At 36.4% G+C, this 22,008-nt stretch overlaps 2 protein-coding genes across 7 annotated transcripts in view; one reads left to right on the forward strand and one right to left on the reverse strand.

The window, feature by feature from the left end:
- Positions 1 to 20,792, reverse strand: LOC131786296 (fibroblast growth factor 2). 5 transcript variants are annotated; one of them, XM_066167038.1, is made up of 5 exons: positions 20,110 to 20,792; positions 19,910 to 19,989; positions 3,153 to 3,402; positions 2,513 to 2,628; positions 1 to 2,056 (listed from the first exon to the last, which is right to left on the reverse strand). In XM_066167038.1, the coding sequence occupies exons 1-5, from the start codon at positions 20,126 to 20,128 to the stop codon at positions 1,856 to 1,858; spliced, it is 666 nt and encodes a 221-aa protein (XP_066023135.1). In that variant the 5' UTR covers positions 20,129 to 20,792; the 3' UTR covers positions 1 to 1,855. The 5 variants fall into 5 exon arrangements, with proteins under 5 accessions (XP_066023135.1, XP_058959319.1, XP_058959320.1 ...); XM_059103336.2 differs by lacking the exons at positions 19,910 to 19,989; positions 20,110 to 20,792 and adding an exon at positions 15,969 to 16,076; XM_059103337.2 differs by lacking the exons at positions 19,910 to 19,989; positions 20,110 to 20,792 and adding an exon at positions 15,896 to 16,028.
- The window catches only part of LOC131786295 (4-hydroxy-2-oxoglutarate aldolase, mitochondrial), a 23,239-nt gene continuing 7,118 nt past the window's right edge, over positions 5,888 to 22,008 (forward strand). Inside the window, exon 1 of one of the 2 annotated variants that reach the window (XM_059103334.2) lies at positions 5,888 to 6,011. Coding sequence is in view for 1 of the 2 variants with exons in the window: in XM_059103333.2 (XP_058959316.2) it covers positions 17,930 to 18,230 (301 nt within the window). In the remaining variant the exon portion in view is untranslated. Of the gene's footprint in view, positions 6,012 to 17,899; positions 18,231 to 22,008 lie in introns of those variants that run through there. The other variant, XM_059103333.2, reaches the window with a different exon arrangement.

Genomic DNA, 22,008 nt, shown 5'->3' on the forward strand with positions numbered 1-22,008 from the left:
TTCTGTTAGAGACGTGCAGTTCTTAGGTTTTTCCCTTTATTCTGAAATAAACAACAGTTGCTATTCTCAGCAAGAAGTTTAGAAGGTACACCTAGAATAACCTCAGAATCGCTCTGACTGTAAACAGCTAGAAGCTAGCTTGAAGTTGTAAAGGTTCCTTTCTGAGGTGATCTTATTCTTCTTTTTTAAAAGGCTCGGAATTTACATTCATGATTAACTGCATATACGTCGCTTTCGTCTTTATAATCACTTAAATAGCCAACAGCTACATGAAATAAATAAATATTTGCACTTTGTGCCAAATTACATAAAAAATCAACGGCTAACTAAATCATCGACAATCTTTGCATATTCCTCTCTTGGTCTATTTGTAATCAGACTTATGTGCAAATTTCCATTTGCTGTTAAATAAAATTTACCTCATAAATTGACTAAAGACTATCACTTATACTATTTTATTGGTGAAAGAGACGCAAATTCTAACTGTATTTAAAAATATTTATAAAATTATCCATAACTAAAACCACTTATTTTCAACAGGAAGTTACCATCTCAGAGGGTTTTTGTACTGAAAACTTCCTAATGAAACATAGCCACTTGTATCAACACCTAAAACGTTTGATTTCTTTTATCATTCCCAATTTGTTTCTCTAAATTAACAAGACCGACGAGGACCGTCTAAAGTGTCCTGAACATCACCAACTACAATCGATCATGACAATTATATAGGCTATGAAATGGTAGTTTCAGGTCAATTTACAGCATCTTTTTTTAAACAACATATAAAAAAATATATGAAACGCTACTTAGGCTCGATAACAAGCTTTTGTTGAGGAAACTAGTCCGAGCGTCCCCGGGCCCCAAAGGACTCAGATGTGTAGAAATCGATTCCTAATACTAACTTGCTGAATGCTAACATCATCATGATGTTAGCTGATGAGACCAACCAACGGTAACAGTGTCGGCGAGAGCAACTTTTACAAGAAATAAATAGGAAAACATACACATCGTTAAACTTTACGAATGTTCTTTTTTTTTCTCCTCGGTATCAAAGGTTCGTAACAAAAAAAAATAGAAGTTTAATCCCAACGAGTAGCACGGACATGTCGCTATTCTCGTTCTTCACTGACAATTTTCACGCTAGTCTTTTATAGTGTGGTTGAGAACCACAATAAAGAACCAAATGTACTCGGGTTTTATGCGACTATTAAGGGCTCACACTATTTCTTGGTTGTGACAGACTTTCGGGAAGTAGTTCAGCTTTGACGGTGGGTACGGAAAAGCACTAGCATTGTCAGCAAGACTAAAATAACACATGTTTATAAATTAAAGCTATATCACAATTTCCTTGAATAAGTTACTAATATTTCAGCTGGGCATCAAGCTGTTATGCAGCCTGTATCAACATTTTAACCATAATCTATCGTGTTGTAGTCTTACTCCTCGTTATCACATGCAGGGAAGACTCCAAATTGAAAGGAAAGGGAACACTCGTCTTCTCTCTTTGAGACACATTCACATATTTTTTCTCACTTGCTGTGCTCATGAATACATAGCTTCCAGATCTCCTTTTTAGGGTTGCTCGATAGAAAATGTAAACAGCCATCTTTCTGTTTGCTGATCTAAGTTAATTACGAAGATAATTCAACCACCATTTTTAAATTAAAATTAACTAGTATGCTGTTTTCAAATGAGACTTGTATCTTTTAGAGGTAATTTTAGAGGCCGTCGAGCAAAGCCTTTTTTCGGTCTCCTTCAAGAGAGCCAATACCTCTTCCTTTACTCTTTCAAATGAGAGTCCTCCCCATCTCTCTCTCATACATATTGATATTCTCTTTAAACATGTGTACGCCACTTACGCATCAAACGGTAGAAAAGTAAATTGCGAAGCATACATGCCGGGCTCTGCACGTTCCACTCTCCTAAACTTACCATTACTTTTGATGGCGAGGTAGCCCGTGTTGTTATAAATATTTATAATATTGAATGGCCTGTATGTTAGGTAGTGATTTTCTTCCATGTGCTCCACAAACAAAGAATCATTGCTCAGGTTCCCCTGAAAGAGGTATAGAAAGAAAATTAAGGAATTCTTCGGTTTGACGATATTGGCGATATTAACACTTGCACATTTTTACTGATATGAGTGAATCTTTCCCAGCTTGGTTAAAAGTCTTCCTCACGCCACTAGTTCAAAATTTCCGATGCATGTTCATCTCGGTAAAGCTTTTCAGCTTAAAGAAACAAGGGGTATGGAAGAGCGAGATTTTTACAAACGAGCAGCTGCAGTAACTATCAGATAAAAACAGAAGATGTAAATGCATCTAAAAAATGCAGTAATCAGGTGAAGAACGTAATGGACATAAATGCACTTGGCGAGTGGTTATTGCGATACTCGTTATATCAAAGCTGAATAGAAATCGAGATTGGGCCGACATAAAATGATGGGAAATCATATTCTCTTGATTGGACCTAATAATTATCAAAGAGAAGGAATGTTACGCTTGATACTTACTCTTCCTATAAATCGTCCTCTTTTTCTGCCTCTTAATTCACATGCTAAGAAATTTTGGCTCAAAATTCCCTTAAACCTCTTCAAAGTTTTATTATAGCTTTGCATTTCAAGTTTGGCTGAGGGATAAAAAAAAAAGATATTAAAAGTTTTGCATATCAGGAATCATTTACGGGAGAGCAGGGATAGAGTTTGGCTGACTGCAATATCGTATACGGAAAGAGATTAAAAATTTTAAATCTATTACTTGGAAATAGCTCGCTAATAATTAAAGGACGTAGCCAAAATAGATTTCTTTCAATCTCTCAAACGATCTATGCTGGCAATTATGATGATATCAGTGACATGGAGACGAAAAGTTACTCTAAAATGAATGTAAATATGGAAGACAGACACCTCTCCTCATAATTTTGTCAGGGGGTGCCGTCAGGTTGGTACATTCTCCAACTAAGTGAAGTTTATAAGAACATTCATGCAAACTGAGGTTTCTTGAAATCAGGAAGAACTTTCCTGGGCACAAAAATAGCCCCAAAACTCCGCACTAAACTGAAAAAAAAAAGGCTCCACGGATTTTCGGGCCAAACTGAAAAAGGAATCACACCCACGTGGGCGCTAGGAAGGAGACATTAACAACTTCACTTACTGTATTCTGACGAATTGTTCATTGTGGCCTGCACAGTTCCATTTTTTAAAATTTCTAGGAAATAACCAGTCCTTGAATATAACCTGCCCCTGAGTGTAGCTGTAGGATCAACGAAAAGTCTATTCATGGCATTCGAGCTTCTTGGTTGTCTTGAAAGTCCATCCTCCGACGATCTGAATTTTGGGTTTACAGGAGTTCCTTGCACTGTGCTCGAAGACAAACAGGAAACCACAAAGAAAAAACAGGCAATCTGTCGAAAAATTAATAACAGTTATTTTTACAGAGACCTGCTAAGTATCAATCCTAATCTTGCCGATAGGGATTGTTGTCAATGAGTCACAGGCCTACCTAAGAGGAAGAAAGACCAAGTTCTTCCAACAAAAAGCCAAACTTATAACCTTACATACCACATACATGCATAGTTTTTATAATGACCTTAGAAAAATATCTTATTATCATCGAATGCGAGACGGAAACATTATCAATTACCATTACTTGTTCGGTACTGCAAATCCAGATGCGTGCGCTTAACCGCGCAATTTCATAATTCCGCCAATTACGAATTTACACTATAATTTATAATCGATTTTTAACTTTTTTGGGCCGCTTTTGGAGAATCAAACTAAGCCAATTTGAACACGAAACAGATAGACATACAACTGGCGTCAAGCATGAGCTAAAAAGCCCTTGTGATCAAGAAAGACTAAGTATTCACTGAGGGTAATGCCTAGATAACCATGTAGAGATTGGACCAGTACGTTCTTTTTCTTCATTTGATTGTAACTCGACATAAACACAAACTTTTATACACAAAGAACGTGGGCAATATCGGGACACTAACAACGAAAAGGTTCCGTAAATAATGATTTATTTCATGATTAAAAGCCGATTTTTAAGACGTTTTTTTATGAGAAGAAATCAAGATGTCATGTGTGGACACGCCATTAGGTTCTGCTCTCCACTCAGGTAACAAGCAATTACTCAGGATCAGCTCAATCTTGCTCCATCTAACAAATTGGTTAAAATCTGACTGGATGCTAAATTCAACCTATCAAGCAGTTTAATAAATGATACCTAATCACATATCTCTGTTTCCGATTGAAAACACGTTCCAAAGACACTGTGACACTGCGTCGGTGGGGGAGTTTAACAAGATATTTTGGTTTTGTCAGCTGAATTAATTACGTAAATTGGTCACCCTAAGAGTTTCTAAGCTGAAGTTCCGAGCGTTTGCCCCTCGTCATTTCCTCTGACGAAGGGCTAACGCTCGAAACGTCGGTTAAGATACTCTTTACGGTGGTCAATTTACATGATGTACTTTTCTATTTTGAGCATTCTTTGATATAAGAAAAAATTCAAAACTTTTCAGTGACATCACTCGCTTTGCTCACGGTTCCGGATGAGTTCGGGCATTGACGTAAGTGCCATGACCTGTACGAAAATATAGACAATAGAAAAAAATGCAGTCGATTTTCTCGTCACGGAATCAATCCCCACGAACCGCGCGCTTACTCGGAGAAAAACAACTGCCAATAGGCACCATCACATGAAAATGAAGCACCATCATCCAAAGAGCCAAACTGATGTCATGAATGTATCATGCGGTTTTATGATCTTAGCGAGTGTTTCGAAAGCACGATGATTCGGTTCAAAAGCCATGTCTGGCTGGTTTGTCCTTGTTTATGACATAGGCAAATAGTTTGCACTTGAAGCCAAAAGCTCTGTCTAATATCTACGTCTGGCTGGTTTTTCCAAGTTTACATAAAAAGCAAATAGTATGCACTTGAAGCAATATAGCCTTTTAATGTGACAGAAGACAAATGGACCCCATTTCAAATTCAAAACTAGCACGATATTTTCTACCAATCTACTTTAATTGTCACCGGTTTTATTCCCTAAACGAAATATATGAACAATTGAAATTGTTTTATAGTCTTTAACTTAAGAGATATAGACGTTAAAGTAGAAATTAAGGAAATAAATTGATCAAAGACCTTCTTTGAAATTCGTCGTGGGCGTTATGTTTCGTTACTATCAGGTAACTTTACTTTGAGAATCAACAGAGTGATTACTTTCTCCCTCGGTACAAAGTCACTTGAAAGACAGCGTGACTTAAGCCGATTGATTCAACTGAAGACTAGCTGAAGTTGACATAATAACTTAACATAAAAATGCACGACCTCGGTCAAGATCAGTCACTTCATCGGGTGCAAAAACGTGAATCAGCCGTAAAACGCAAAAACGCAATCAGCCGTAACCCACGGAAGGATATCAATTGATAACATGACATTTTGAGTAAAGCCGTCTCTTCAAGGGGAGACTAATTTCAAGAAATGATTTCAACTTCATTTTGAGTGTAACCCTATGTATTTTCCTATTTGTTCTTAAAAGTTTGTTTGTGTTAAATGCTTTCCTTATTTAAAGTGTCAAGGATTATCCGGTTCATTAGAGGACATCGTGGACAATAAGGGCGCAGACGACTTATAGCTGACATTAGTAAAGCAAAGCTTAGAAAAAAATCTCAGAACAAAACCAAAACAAAACAAAGGTTATCAATACAACGTAAATTGTCTGACTGCAAAGATTGATCATATTCTTGTAAAAGAAAAAGTAGTTTGTCCAAGACACTGATAAGACATCATCCCCCGCCCCTACCACCACCCACCCCCTTGCCCCCCCCCCCCGAAAAGTCAACAACCATTTCTTAAACATGCTGACAATGGAGTTCCCAGATAAGATAATTTTTGTAACTTCGGACGAACTAGTCAAGACGTGACTTTAAGGTCGGTGAAAAACGCATTCAATTAGTCACGTTCACTCGCGAAATAACTGTTTTCAAGCGACAAGATCTGTTCTAAGGTAAGTCACTTTAAACGTACCAGTAAGACGCCCAAACGCAGCAATGCCATGACAAAACAATCGAAGCTGTCGTTTGTGTGTGTTGTCGAAGATGACGACCGCCTTCTCTTCATTGGTTCTACTCCTCTCAAGAATAACACTTCTATAACCAGTGTTCACTTATTTTGTGCATATAAAAACTCTACAAACTTCCTGATTTCATGTGAAACCGGAATATATCAACCTCTAAATCCAGCAATGATCTTAAGACCTAATTTCAAAAACCCTTGCAGTGGTATCGAAAAATTTTAAAAGCTTCCCTCTCGGAAGTGATCACCATAACAGTTCTATAATTGTTTATTCCATTTCATTCATTTTTTGCTCTTGTCTCTCAAGAGGTCTAATAGAGTCGGCAAAGAAGACTAGTGAATCATAACATCGTTAACGACTTTTGTTCAAAAGAGGTTCTACTTAAGAGTGCCGCCCGTTCGTTCACACTTTACACACAACATGTTGCCCAAAATCATAATGGAGAGAGCAGGATCAAATTTTACAACATTTCAACCAGCGACAGGTTCTAACAAAGCGATAAAAAGTTTAAAAAACGCCCAGGAAATCGAGTTTAAAAGAATTAAAATTAAATCGTGGAGGACAAAAGGAAGTTTCGAATAGTTAAAGATTGCTCGAAATAAAACAAGTTCCTTTCTTAAAGGACAGACAACGTGCTTCATCACATAGCCGCTAAAGGAATGATACGTCGTTTAATATATTTCGATTGAGCCAGTCCCTTGATTTCTACATTTTCATGACGCACAGGTAATTTAAATAGCTTCCATTTGCAGATGGAAAATTTGCAGAATATCACTTAATAGTGTTCTTGTGACGAAGTTTCGCTATTCATTATATGGCAAGTAAATTGAATTACTATTTCTTAATTTTGCGGTACCAATGAGTCTGATTAAAAAAACGGAGTAAAGCGCTTTGTAAGCGAAGGTATTCCAGATATGTTCAAGTACTTAACGAAAACAGAAGAACTTTCTCATAACAGACATGTGGTTGGTTACCAGTTTCCTGAGAGGGCTTTTCTCTGAACTGAAGTTTTCCATTTTAATGCGATAAGTGCGGTTAGACCTTGGCAAAACACTTGATCCCACTCAAAGCTTCAGTGGTTATCTCCCACAGCGAATATCAATAACGGACTTTCCATCATTAAATAAAAGTGAAAAAACAAAATTTGTAACATTTTATGATAGCTAAATCAACAAATTTCTGCTCTGTCGCTTCCAACCTGTTAATTTTTTTTTTTGGACAAAAAGCCTTCTCTACATTCGGAAGCCGAGGAAAAGTCTCGAATGTCGAAGGATACCGAGGTTTGAGTTTAGATTGCCACAAGGAAAGGCAGAGTAATTTTAAATCAACCGAATCAGCGATGCCGTGTGGGTGAATAGCGGACAATTATAACCACCAATATTCTACGCAGTTAGTTGACCTCTTGGAAGGAAAATAATCTCCGTTTTTTGTTCAAAGTCTTAAAACGTAATGTTGCGATTTTCAAAAAATACACCTTTAATTAAAGGTTGAAATGAATAATCATCTATCGATCTATTTCACTTGAAGTAATGCTCACTTTATTCTTTAATCAAAACAATTACCATAGCTGTTGAGAAGATGTAGAATTCTTGAAAACAACGTCTCTTTAAATGATCCTGTTTTTAACTGAAGTTCATGTGACGTTTTTGCTTGGTCAAGAGTACAAAGACTCAAAGTCCAGTATAAAAGGAAGTCATTGCAAAAGTTATTACGAGAAGCTATCAAGCACACGTACACTTTCGTTCAGTGAGGGTACTAACTCATGGAGGTCAATTTAGAGTCATTACAAACGACCCATCAAACAAAGATCGCTAATGTCGAGTGTTTAATTGGATATTTGATATTGAAATCAACTATAAGCGAATTTGATGTTTTCCTGGATTAAATCAGCCCAGGTAAAAGGTAAAAGCGCTGAAACGTACAAACTAATTTAAAAACGGATAACTGTCACCGTGGAGACTTCTCTTTTTATATAGCAATCATCTTAATCTTTCCCAAAATAGAGGCTACTTATCATTATTGCACGTTTTACTCTCAATTCATGTGTCATGGCGACCCTTATTAGTTTGTAGCCTACGTACCCTTCCCCCCCCCCCCCCAAAGAGTAACGGAAGGGAGGGTTACTTCCTTTCCGTTTCTCCCTGGGGGGAGGGTACGGCAACACGTAGGCTGATTAATTTGACCAAAGACACTATGATTGGCTTCCTGAAGAGCCTTTTGATTTTCTTTTTATGAGAAATTTTTACTATCCTTAAAACCAGAAAGTGGAAAAAATGGTTCAAAAAATAAACTGCTCTCTTCTTTGGACTACGACGCATCTTCTAGACTTAATATTACTTGTTAACCACAACTTTGCTGCTCAAATATTTCTGCGGAGAAGTTGAAAAGCCATTTAGGTTGAGGTCTACCGTATTAAGAGGATCATTGTAAGTAATACCCGATTACCTCAAAGCCGTCACTAAGCCGTGTAACTATAACATCCGACAAACAAAACGGAATAAAAAAATACCGAGCCGCAAAAAATTATTTATCGAAATTATCCTGACCTTTTTTTTTTCAACTAGCTCGATTGACGGTCTTGTAGCCAGGCCTGTCCCGACTTTGCTCGTAAAATGCTGGAAAGTTGCTTACTGGAATGCCAAAAAGTTTCTAAAAAATTGCCGAAAATCCAAAAGTTGACTTAATCGTGCTTCATGTGCTCTAAACCTAAAAGTTTCTTTAAAAAATTGCTCGGAGTTGCTAGTACCTCAAAGGTTGCTCCAAACGCCAAAAGTTGCTCTAAAGTTGCCGCGTACAATCGGAACAGGCCAACTGGCAGCCCTATTCACAGCGTAACATCACGTTCACATGTTTGCCCAAGGAAGGATATGAAATTGTCAGCACAAAATGACCCATTCGAGAAAATTCCACGGGAAAAAATGAAAGTTCGTGAGTCGTCGGCGTGTTAAGTTTCCTAATCTCCCTAATTGAATGCGTGATGCAACGTGTGTCGAGAAATAATGCATAATGGTGCTTTACTTGACTCGATAACGTCAGAAAATATCTAACGTCATACTACAAGAACTTTAGGTCCTATTCCGGTTGAAAGAAGAGTTTCCAACTACGTAATACAAGCTAAGCGAAATTTGTGGCAGAAAGTATTTTGCGAAAACAAGAATTACACAGCAATATGCATTTTTTGGTGCAGTGTGTAATTTTAAAAGCTAAATGGTTGTCTGAAGCTTTTATAACTTTTTTACAAATTGGACGCACAAATATAAAGCTGCAGTAGGAATGTGAGAAGACATCTCTTACTTTTCGGTTGCCCATCTTTTGAAATCGAAAATCACTTCTAATTTTTCCTTACGTTCATTTACGCCTTCTGTGGTAAGTCAGTTTTTTTTCTTTTACTAGAAAATGTTTTCAGGTGATTTTCTCAGCCATGCTATCAGTTTTTTTCGTAACTACGCCTGCGCTCGGCTGTTTTCGTAGCTTTTCGTTCAGCGTCGTTGCGTTAACGAAACACTGTTGAGTGAATCACTAGTTTTGTCTGTCTACTTGGAGAAAGCTTTAAACTCGTAATATTAGCGAGAACTTGATTAACTGCGGTCAAACTCTCTGGAATTTGACTTTTTTCTTTAGATGTTTTCATATTAGCCCTCTCCATGGACGAGAGCATAGTTGATGTTTCATTAACCATGGTTACTTCACGTGTGCCTTCAGTTGCAAAATAGCCAAATAACATGTTTTTGGAACAAAATGAAGACAGTTACCTCATACTTCAACATTAAAGAAAAAAAAAGGAAATCTCAAGAACAACTGATTTAAGACAACGAATGCGCTCTTCTCTTTGACCGCCGAATACCGCAAAAATAGCAACATTTTCCCTGCATAATAAAGGGTCTTTAACTCCAAATTCTGACATTGAATAGTTTGAAATAAATAGGTTTTTTCTGATTGGGCTCCAAGCCCTTTAGTATCGTCAGCTTTTCTCAGTACTCATTGTTCATTAAAGAAATGTAAAATGGTTTCCGTGTTTACATAGCCTGATGTAAACACGCGGGAGGTTGGGAGAACACGAGATAAGCGTAGGAAATCACGACGCAAAGCGGAGTGGTTTCCAGCTTATCGAGTGTTCTCCCAACCTCCCGCGTTTTTACATCAGGCTATGTAAACACGGAAACCATTTTACATTCTTTTATAAAATAACTAATGAAAGAGCCTCTTCTTGCAACGAAGGAAAGCGACGTGCTTGTTGTTGTTGTTCATTTGGCTTTTCGGCCGTTTCTTGAATACTGGGAAAATTAAACTCCAAAGAAAAATTAGGAAAATCTTCTTCTTCCATAACTGTACTCAAAACAAACTTAAAGAAACTGAGTTACTGCTAAATAAATATCAGGGAGAACTCCGCGAGAAGATTCAGTATGAAAACCGTGTTTACATACGCTCATGTAAAATGGTTTTATGGCCAATCAGAGCGCGCGTACTATTTGAATTATTTTATAAAAATGAATCACGCTCAAACAAAACTGATTCATATCAATACTAATCTGTCAATTGAAAATGTGACTTTCATATTCGATAACTTGATGAGCCATTAATTCCTTAAAATAAACGTTTAATTAAGTGCCATCCACCAAAAATAAATGGGGCCATGTCACCTAACATTAAATAATAGAAACGACATAAGCAAACTTAATATGGTAACGAAAAAAAATTCCAACCAGGTGATAAGTGTTATCGCTAAATACTGCAAAAATCAAATAATTATTGACCCTTCTGAATATATGCATCAGACCTGCATGATTTGAATTCTTTCAGTGCTAACTACCTGAGCCTTATCTTTTCTTGCCTTAGAAGTGATTTTCCCCGAGAAAAATTTTGTCGTCGCCAACGAGCAGAGTCTTTTCGCGGTACAACGTTTACTTGCATGGCGCGATCGATAGATCTCCGATTGGTAAATGACAGGCCAACTGAGTTCACCGAACAGCTGCTCTCAGCGAGCATGATCTTTTAGATTTCATCCCTCATCAACATAGAACAACAGGAAACTAAACTGACTCTGGGAGCTAAAATTACTCGTCACAACCTTCGTGGACTGCGAGTGGGAGACCGTCAACAGTAAGATTAGGAAACTACCTGACGCTCTCTAAGACTTGAGATTCGACAAGCCGTGCATTACTTTAAAACAACCACATAAAAAAGCAAAGAAATTGCTCACTTCCTTTTGTGGAGAGAAAGTTCCCTTCATGCCGGAGGTTTTGAAACAAATGATAAGTATCTAATTCAGCCGACGCCATGGAGAGCGAAGTCCGGCAGTTATGACGTGTAAATATTTCAAAAATGACCACTGTTCACACATGTAAGTGTCTCCTTTACGAAAATCTTTCCTGTCAAAAAGCCTTCGTGGGGGAGGGTACATTCTCGCAGTGAGATTCATTATCAATTCCTTGAATAAATGCGTGGACCCCATACTCGCATGTCCACATAATGAAAGCAATATACAGCTCGCATTTCCTGAAATAGTGAGTGAGACTCCTTGACAATCTGTTAAAAAATTCATCGTTATTTAAATCCTCAATTTACCAAGAAAAAGAAACAACTGAAATCAATGTTTCAAATCAGTAAATGAAATACAGATGTGGAATTCGAAGATTACTGATATTCTTTCGGTTGTTTTCCTTTCCATGCCGGCTATAAAATAGAAATTAACAGAATACGCTGCTGTTAACTTCGGCTGGCCAGAGTCAGATCAATGAATCCTGACCAGAAAGTAACTCTTTTAGGAATATTCGGAAAATTTATTCATTAAAAATGATTGTCTAGTGATCCTTTAAATCACATAAATAAGCCATAATTCTCAGAGTAAGTCATTCGGAGGATTCAGAGATTTCAGAATTATTAAGAAGAAAGACTCTCTCCAGGAGAAATGGATACTGACCCTAATTTAAATTTATATATTTTGAGAGTAAGAACAAATTGAGATCAGCCGTATGTTATTAAGTGTGTGGGCGAATGCTAATACAGATATGTTTTTATAAGTAGCAATAAAGAGAGCACTGTAAGCAGAACTGCATTGAATATGATGTGGTGTAAGTAATTTATTATATGCAGTGTAAGTAATGCATTGTTACAGTAGTTGGTTTAATATAGCTAATGTGCTGAAACCATTTTATTCTTTATAACGTATTGTAAATATCATTTTTGTCATTTTTTTGTAAGTAGTTTAACTATAGTGTAACGTATTGTACTAATTTCGTCAATTATCAGCAGAATGAAAAAAATATAAAAATAACTCTCTAAGTATGTAAGTTTATGTGAATTAAAAAACACTTATGAAGAAACGTCCACCGTCATTCTGAAATCGTAGTTTAACTTTCAATGGCTCCTAAGTTATACAAGTTGAAAGCATTGTTGCAGCTCAAAGAGTTTCTTGTACTGTACATAGATGTGATGAAAAGTCCAAAAATATTCTCGCCTATTAAGTGAGTGATTGTCGTTAATGTACGATATCAGTCAAAGCTGTTGCTAAGATATTTAGAAAAACAGTGTCTTTAATCAACTTCAGAAATGAACGATTCGATGGTCTAAATTTTCACCCTTAAGAGATAACTGGCCACCCTGTGCTGTGTGGTTGACAACATTTAGTAAATGAGGTGCAGAGTTACAATAATAATTTTACCCAAATAGGCATGATCTCATGTATTCTAGAGTTTTCCTTCCGTTTGGGACACCACCAAGCTGTTGAGGCTGATTTCTCAGGAGGCAAATTGGGCCATATTTTTCATATGAACAAAGGATAACTAGTTAAAAAAAAACTTGCTAAACCGATATACTTACGTATGAGGTAAATTTTCTGTTCCAAAGGGTTTTCTTACAAATCAATATTGCATCCGATCTGGGTTGCTAATCAAATCAAAAAAGTGCGATTTGAACAAGTTTTAGTTACTTTCACCGCGCTAACACTCACTGTTTCGCGTATTTTAGCCTTATTTCTCACTTGGAGAGCACATCAGGGATAATATGCTGTGACTTCCCGTCGTTTTCAAATTTCTACAGCATTACGCACAGAAATAGAAGAAACTAGCGAAGAACCTCCCAAATTGCTCTTTTTCGTGTACATTCAAAGTTTAAAAAAATGAAGCAGGCAGAACAAGCACGTAAGATTTCAATTGAATTTGCCCCGTTGGTGCCTCTTTGTATGAAAGAAATTGATTCTGCGTGCAACAGTGTTTACAAAGAGTTATGGGTTCACTAAAGAAGTTTGGAGAGCCCTCAAGAGGCAGCTCTGAGTATGCTTCTCTAATCTCTATGGTGCTCTCCAAACTTCCTCGGCCTGCATCCATAAATCCCATAACTCGATATACGCACGCAAAGCATGAACTATCTCTCACCAAGCATTCCACGTGGGTAATTGAAACGTTCTAAATCAAAGCCAACAGCATGTCCTATTTAAGAAATGCTCGAGCGTGGCGTCTTCATCATAGCGTATCTCCTGGTTTCTAACGTCTCTTTTGGCCTAACGGTAGTTCCGATGGTCTAAAGGCCAGCACATAAGATTGTAATTGGCGATATCGTTTTACATCTGTGTCAAATAAGCAAGTAGTAGAGATAGATTCCTACTTAGCTGAATGCTTAAGTTGGACTTTGGCATTATGTTAAGCGCGGTATGAATAACATTGATAAAGGACTTTGCATCACCGCGGTGGCTTTCCTCTTTCCAAATCATAAGTGAAGGAGCTGAGAGGGGATGACGCGTGATAGAGGACTAATAAAAAAAAGAAGAGTTACCGCCACCTACCTTTTATGATTCAAAGCTACTTACATTCGCCCCCTTCTGCACGCAGGTATGCGAGTCGGATTACGCTTTGTCAGCAGTTTAGTTTTCTTTTTGCAACGAGTGAGGTAAATTACATCGTGTTCTAGCATAAATGTTCAAGTATAAGTGATGAACTAAATCAGTTGGATAGCTCTTCGGATGGGCGTAAATTTTAAGTATTGCTTCCACGTCTGAACAATAATCATAGTTCTCTAAATATTAGCGAGTGCCAACCAATGTGACTTCAGGAAGATATTTTCGTTTTCGCAATGATAATCTCCTTCGTCTTCTGATCACTACGTTGTCAGAAGAACAAAATACGAGGAAAAACATTATAGCATAATGACTGTTAATAAAAACAATATTATGTCGAAAGCCACACTCGCCTACGGTTAACGGCATACTTGCTCCAATAACACGTTTTCTACGCTGTATTAGTTGATTGATTTTTAATTTTAAAGGTAACACAGAAATAACAGTAACACATAAAGATTAAACTTTGCCCTGGTGGCAAACAAATACTTGGTGTAAAGTTTGCAAAAGAACGAGTCGACAACTGACAAGAATTTGGACAAAATCAGGCATTTCTTTCGTGGGGTCCTCACACTGTGAGTCAAGTGGCTGAAATTGCCAGCTTGCAAGCAGTACACGACTGCCAAAGTAAAGCCGATCACATCCATGCATTTTACTGGATAAAATCAATGTAACGAATAAATTATTTCACGATGCGCATCGAAGGGAAGAAAGCATAGTTATAAGCTTTTAGGCCATGTTTGACTTTTTACAGAGGACGACATTTTTAACTGCATTTAGCTTTCGTACGAAAAATTAGTTCAAGATAGTTCTGGTCAGTGATAAAGATAAAATGTATGATAATTTTTTTGAAATGACTTAAAAAACACCCTATCCATTTACTCAAAATGCTAAACAACATCATGTACATTATATCAACGATATTTTCGATACCGTTCTCTCTAAAAGACTGTCCTAAACTTATGAAGCGGCGGAATTGACTATTACAGGTTTCCTTAATTCAAGCTTCATTCTTTTGTGCGAAGAACTGACCGCGGTACCTGAAATGAACACAGTAATTCTTTGGGAGGCATTAGTCTCTGTATAGATTGCGCTACATGTGGCGGTATACTTTTCGCAGAGTTGCTCAAGCCTAAGCCAGAGAGAAAAAATAATTATGCTTAACTCCGTCACTTTTCTTTTTCGCACTGTAGTTTATAGTAATGCTACGTTTACAAATAAACACAAAACTGGCCAGGCGATCACTTTGTTTCAAACTATACATTTTTTTTATTCTTATGGTATGAAAGCCGAGTCAAAGTTAGGATCCTCTGATAATGAAACATAACACTGTTGTTTCTCACTCACTCACAAAGAACTATTGAAAGATGCTACATTCGTTTCTCATAAACTTCAATGGAAGCAGTAATGTTTGTATGATAAAGGAGACAAGATCATAAGTTAATCCCTTATGGTTGCGTGAGTTCGCAACCATAGGGTTTCAATTAGTCTTGATTGTTTTTTTAGTTGGGTAACTCGCATGGTTACTTAAGCAATTAAGAAAAAGTTCCGCGTTGCATAACAAAGTCAAATACATGAAATTCCCATAAGAACGGATTGATAATTAAGTTGAACGTTTTTTAGTGATCTACTAACGATTAAGTCAAACAACAGTACGACTGAAAATCAATCAAACTGATGCGAAACCTGCATGCTGTGTCCACCAGGAATGGATTAAACTCGTCATTCAAGAATATGCTTATTCTTTATGAACCGATAGGAGTTGCCATTTAAATCGAAAAAGTTCAGCTCTCACAAGCTTGTTGTTCTTTTCACCGTAAAAATATTTACTGTCGCCGGCATATTACGCACTAATGGGAAACATAGTTGGCTAATGAACTAAAGGCATGCAATTTCTCTTCTATAATGAAGACAACCGCGCGTTAGAACTTGATCTCGGTCGCAAGAAAAGTTGTCAAGTAACTTATAAGCTGTTGTAACTCACCTTCAACGAAAAACTTGACATGATATCGTCAAATGCGCTCCTACCTACATCGTGTGACAAAGAGAATACTTACAGGCCAAAAGAATTCACCGGGCCAATATGCGTTATGGTTCATCTATAAACTCCGCTTTCAGATGGAAAATATCAATTTACCCGGCTTTAAGGCGTTACAATACAGCCTCAGTCCTAGTACTTCCCACAACGAGACCAGGCCCTCCACAAGAACACTTAGGTCTCTTGGGACAATTTTTTTATGTATGTTTTTTTAATTCGCACAAAGGCGACCGCTTCAGAAGTTCTGTGTGCTGATTAAAATGTCATTAAACCAGATTAAACTTTTCAATTTGTTCTTTTAAAGCTAATTGTTCACCTCTTGAGACATCATTCAACCGTGTCGGGTTTTGCAAAGTTGTGATCGCAGAGGTGGTACGGAACTAGGTGCGAGAAAAAAATTCAGAAACGGAAACGTCATGTAAAGATCTCTTGCTGTGGAAAAACTTAACCTGTTACATACTAATAATCCACGAGATGTTTTTTTATGTTTCGCAATTCTTTGTGAAGATTTATGTCAGTCACATCACTTTGCTTGTCGGCGTACTTTGTCATGTTGGAGTCAATGAAAATCGTGTTTATACGGCGGAAAGTTGCACTTGATTATCGCCCCACGCGATGAAAACACTGCGAAAGCAGGACTCATGAAGATTCTTTGTTTCAATTAAGTAAAATATACCGTAAGTATACCATATATGGCCAATTATAAATACAACTGCAACTTTAAAGATTAAAAATTGCAGAGTTGCGGAATATTCGTTTTCTAAGGGCGAGTTAGACATTAGATTACTACTGCAGCTTATAAAAAGCGCGAAACTATCCAGGCCCCTAGTGTACTAGAAAAGGATTACACATACTAGAGAAGGACTTTATATTGCTTACAAGAAAAATGAACTTTAATCTTAAATCACTGAAAACCGAGCAGATCAGTTTTCTATTTGGTATACTTTGAAGAATTTCTATCGTCCACAAAATCTATTGCCTGTTTCTCGTAAGGAAAGCATGACTTAAAATCAGCTAAAGGCACCAGTATTCACGGGAAGTTATAATTCCTTTAAGAGCATCAGGATGTTTTCTTGTTTACTTTTTGTAACTAATTAAGGAGGCTTTGTAATTTTATCATAAATGAGGCTTTGTGTATTTGCTTTGCTATTAAACCGGTAAAGGTCCGAAAAAACCGCTATTTACTTCGTATTCATGTGTCGCAACAATATACTGCCGACACTCAGAAAAAAGCTTAGTCCAACCAACGACGTACTTTTCGCACTTGCCTTAAAAAAATTATCGTAAAAACTCAAAAAATAATTTGTGTTGCATCAAAACACTTGGTGAAAAGAAACCTTTTTGTGCATTACGTTGGCCAAGTTTTGTTTCTGTAAGGAAAATTCAAAAGCGTGTTCAGGTTTCTTACCCAAGAAATGTCTGATCGTGAGTCGACTCGAAGAGGAAAAACTTATCACAGGATGAGGTTACAATGAAATTTGCGTCAAAGAAACCGCCCAACTGATGCCTATTCTCTTTTATTAATTAAAACTAAGTACAATTTATTTGTTGAGTAGATTAAATCAATACTAAACCCATTATTGACGGAAGTAATCAAAACTAAAAATGCAAACGAAAGAAACTTAGTTGTAGATGGATTCTTGAAAAGAAAGAGTATTTTTTCAGCAGAGGATATAGTCCTCTCTACTTCTGTCTGAGCGAATTTTTTCTTTCCAAGACCAAAAAGAAGTCAGGCGGATAGAAAACGGAGCAAGGCGAATTAAAAAGGAAAAGCATAACTCGAAAGATGACGCGAATTTCGGCGGAGTGTCCTCTCACTCATGTCCCCCTATTATGACGCCTTGATTTTTTTACTATATTGTCAGTTACTACATCTTCCAAAGTTTGTTTTCCCCCCTGAGTTGTGTGCAGTTTGTACGCTTTCAGGACCCAAAGTTCAGCTCAATTATGTACTGGTCAGCGTACAGCCTTGTTCCTATTATGGCGGCAGTTCTCGTTCGAAGAGGGAACCTTACAAGTATCTGTCTTTTTAACCTTCCGATTTTAAGAAGAAGGTACTGGTTTCGTTCTTGCGTCGAGAGTAACAAAGCAGCTACTTTTAAGGCTGATCCATTTCGGAAATTTTTGAAAACAGTTCGCTTTTCCTCCTCTTTGGCCATGAGCTCTCTCGATTTGAGTGGAATTTTCCCCCCGATTGTAACGCCATTTGGAGACAACGAAGGAGTGAACCATAACAAGTTAAAATATAATTTCAGCAAGTGGAACGAGATACCATTCAGTGGTAAGAGGGTGTTTTCCTTAATAAGTAGAGATAAGGAGCTTTAAAATCTCTGAAAATTAAGGTTTCTCATGTGAGAAAAAATTGTAAAAACAAAATTATCCGAGGCCAATTTAGATCGCACGCGGAGCTCTTTTCTGATCTCATAAGAAAGATAAGTTCTCAACCTTATATTTGTTTTGATTTTCTTATATTGATTAATGAGGTTGATTAAGCTCATTCCCTCACAGCAGTTTAAAACATGACGCAGAGTTTGTCAAACTTCCGGAGACGATTTTGTTAAGACTCTTATTTACTAAACGAGTTGTCCGTAGTTAACAATTAGGTGGCTTTACTTAAAACACTTCACACACTTTAGTTTGATCAAGCTCATGGAGAAGTTTCATGTCCTTCTGAGGCGGTGAACCTCAAATGTTAACTCTTTATGGCGAGTTCTTATTGCTTTACTCTTAAAGTAGTGTTATAGTTATGAGGTGAATTGATCAAATGCATTAGTCACTGACCAAGTAACTTAGACCAATTGTAATCCTGTTACAAATCATGGCTTTTGCCAATTCACTGGATGTTTTATGTTTATAATGAATGTAAAACTGTTTTGGCAGCATATAAAACCAGTTAACCAAACTATTAGATTTTGAAAAAAATGTAAAATTTCTGTTACTAAAAATGAAAATGAAATTATTGAACAAGAAAGGCTAAACTTTCTCTTATTAATTAACAATATGCTTTTAGGGGTTTGCCCAAGTGTTCAGTCAAATGAACACCCAAGCACTCATTAAAATTTTGTCTCAGATGGAAGGCACTTATTGGAAGGAGGGTATTAACTGCAGGGGGAAAAAATTAAAAATTTGTCACACTGAATGGTACCTTTGTTGAAAATAAATTTTCAAATACTCTTAAAATATATCATTATTGATATGAACATGTGGAGGTGTCAATAACTTGAAATGACTTTGTGAAAAAGAAACTGTCTCCCACATGTCTGATGCTGGTTCATTTAAAGTCAACATGATTAGAAGAAAGATAGCTATAGACATGGGTTTTCTCTTTATACTTATTACCAGAGAAACTGACAGGGAGAGGAGGGCTACTTTCTTTCTAGAAAGACATAACTTATTTTGGTAAAAATGATCATTGATAGTGTGTACAGTAGCACTCTTAGTTGTATGAATTAGGTTAGGTATACATCCAAACATCTATTCTGTATTAAAACTAGGAGGATGAAATTGATGATTACTCTTGAATGGAAAGTGCTCAAGAAACATTTGCATCCATGAAAAGCTAATCTGCCAACAGTTTGCAGGTGTGCCAAATTGTGAGTCTTAGTATAAAGGTATCTTTTTATGAGATTCCAATTATCTCAGGAGTAAAACCTAGATGTGGTCTTTAATCTGGCTTCAGTTTCATTGAACATCTTATGCGACAGTTAAAACTCAATGACTTTATACTTTTTACTTGTGCCAGTACACGCACAGCTGCTGGATTGATTACTTTTTCATTACATAAACAATTAATTCTTCCACTAATATTACATTTGGATTTTTAGTTTTTTTAGTAGCATATATATTTTGATAATTTGACTGTCTAGAAAAAATTTTTATGGATAGTACAAATTTAAGAAAGTCTGTACTAAATCAGAATAAGTACTGTTTCATAAGTCAAAGAACAAATAGGTGACATACCCAAGCAAGTAAACAGGATACTACACAGCACACAGCAAACAATTGCACTTTGGTACATATCAGTGAAGTCTTCAACAGCCCTTAAACAAAAGTGAGGTAGAAATGAAATGAAGGAAACAGCTTTCTAAAGTCATCTCAGTATAAAGTTAATGTGATAAAATTCAGATATCTGTAGGCACTTTTCGCAGCTGAAAACTTACCAATTATTGTAGTTTTCATTTTAGCACTTTAACACGCTCAGCATATATTTTGCTTTGTTAAAATTCTTGTCTATTTTCAACATCCAGTGAAATGGCCACTTTTTGTCATATAGAGATTTAAAATTGTGGATTGCCTCTTCAGCTAATGTGGTGACCTCTAGTGATTCACATTTAAGTTTTAGTGCAAAGCTTTTTGAATTATATGAAAATTTGTTTCACATAACTTTTCAATTATGCCAGAAAGGTACTGTTTGAAGTGGCTCAACAATTTGGCCACATCACCAATTTATTGTACTACTAAATTGGTCATTTCCTCAAAGACACGTCAATAAACTTGTCTGTAGACTTGGTGTCTCAACTGCAGTCTTTGTGTCTTATCTTCGTGGGCACAGCACTTAGCACTATACGCTGTTTCTTGCCATAGATATATGCATATAGAAAACTAGTCTTTTTTCACACCAAACAAATAAAGAAGAGCATTTGGAGGCCTTTGGAAATTAGAATTCTGTATTAAGAGTTAAATGCTCTTTATGAGATATATTATGTGTAAACGTAACATGTAATATATATATCAGGTCCATTAGAATTGATGCACCCAAATAGACCTGCTAATGTTTGGTGGATTCTCCAGTCTGCAATGATAAGCACATAGAATGATGTAAGGACTAAGTTCTTTAAAGGTGCAAAATCAACTTACATACATGTTTACTAGAAATTTCTTTAACTTTTCAGGTTGCTGTTTGAAAAATTAAAAAAATTTACCGACAGATATCAGAACTTCAATCTCAACACCATGCAAAGAATGCATGTTATCTTAATCTCTGGTTGAAATATTTAGCACGTTGTGTGGTAATGTATGGAAGTACATTTGATATTCTTCAAGTTGTATTTGCCAATTTTAATGCAGTGGTTACCTTTGTAGGAAAATTATTAACTGTATTTTCTCCCATTACTATTTTTTTTCTGAAAATTTAGTACTCTATCCTAGAAAACATCCTAGGGAACTGCACCGTCATCTTCTGAAATAAAACCATCACTTTTTTATATTATAATTTGAGAAAATTTTCATTACATCATTACTAAAAAGTTGTCCACGTAATTATTAACCCATGTTCCTAACATTATGCCAAAAGTTGCAGTTGATCACTTGCTGTTAAAGCAGTTGTTGTTGTATACTTGACTTGTCAACTTCTTTTAGTTAAAGGAGTTAGATGGTAATTCCTAGGGAATTACCATTTTTTGGAGAACCTGATGATGTGAAAATATGTCCAAAAATTTAAAGCTGTTCTAAATCTTTAAGGTTGTCTTTAAGAGTTTGCACATAACAGTCATTAGTGCTTTTCCTTCCTCAAAAGAGGCTTTCTCTAATTTACTACAAATTTGTTTTATTTTCTTCTTCATTTTAAATTTTAAAATATATTTCAATGGAGGCTGCATCAGATTTTTTTTGCTGGGTTTGAGAAATTGGTTAACAGTGTAAGTTTAAATTAAATGGGATTTTTAAACTGCAGGAACCCTGCATGGTCAAGTTGTAAAAGATGGAAGGGATATTGTAAGTGTCAGCTATCACTATATGAGGGTGTTATTAATTGCTTCTGAATTTGAGACAATTCACTTTCAGTCACTCAGTCTGGTATTGTGTTGTTTCTTTTATTTGTTCTGTGATTTGCTTCAGAATTTGGATTGTAGTCTTCAAACAGCTTCCTGACATGAGAGTTAATCAAATGTATTTTTTCACTTAGTGATTCAGATATTACTGATTTCACACTGTTCAAAACAGCTATCCATAGTAGTAAGGTTCAAGTTTTAACTGATATTGAATTCTTTATTAGTCAAGAAGTGTAGATATTGGCCATTTTGTTTCATTTGGCTGCTTATGGAGCTGATCTGCATATCGGT

The sequence above is a fragment of the Pocillopora verrucosa genome, chromosome 1, assembly GCF_036669915.1.
Source record: "Pocillopora verrucosa isolate sample1 chromosome 1, ASM3666991v2, whole genome shotgun sequence".
Classification (NCBI taxonomy): domain Eukaryota; kingdom Metazoa; phylum Cnidaria; class Anthozoa; order Scleractinia; family Pocilloporidae; genus Pocillopora; species Pocillopora verrucosa.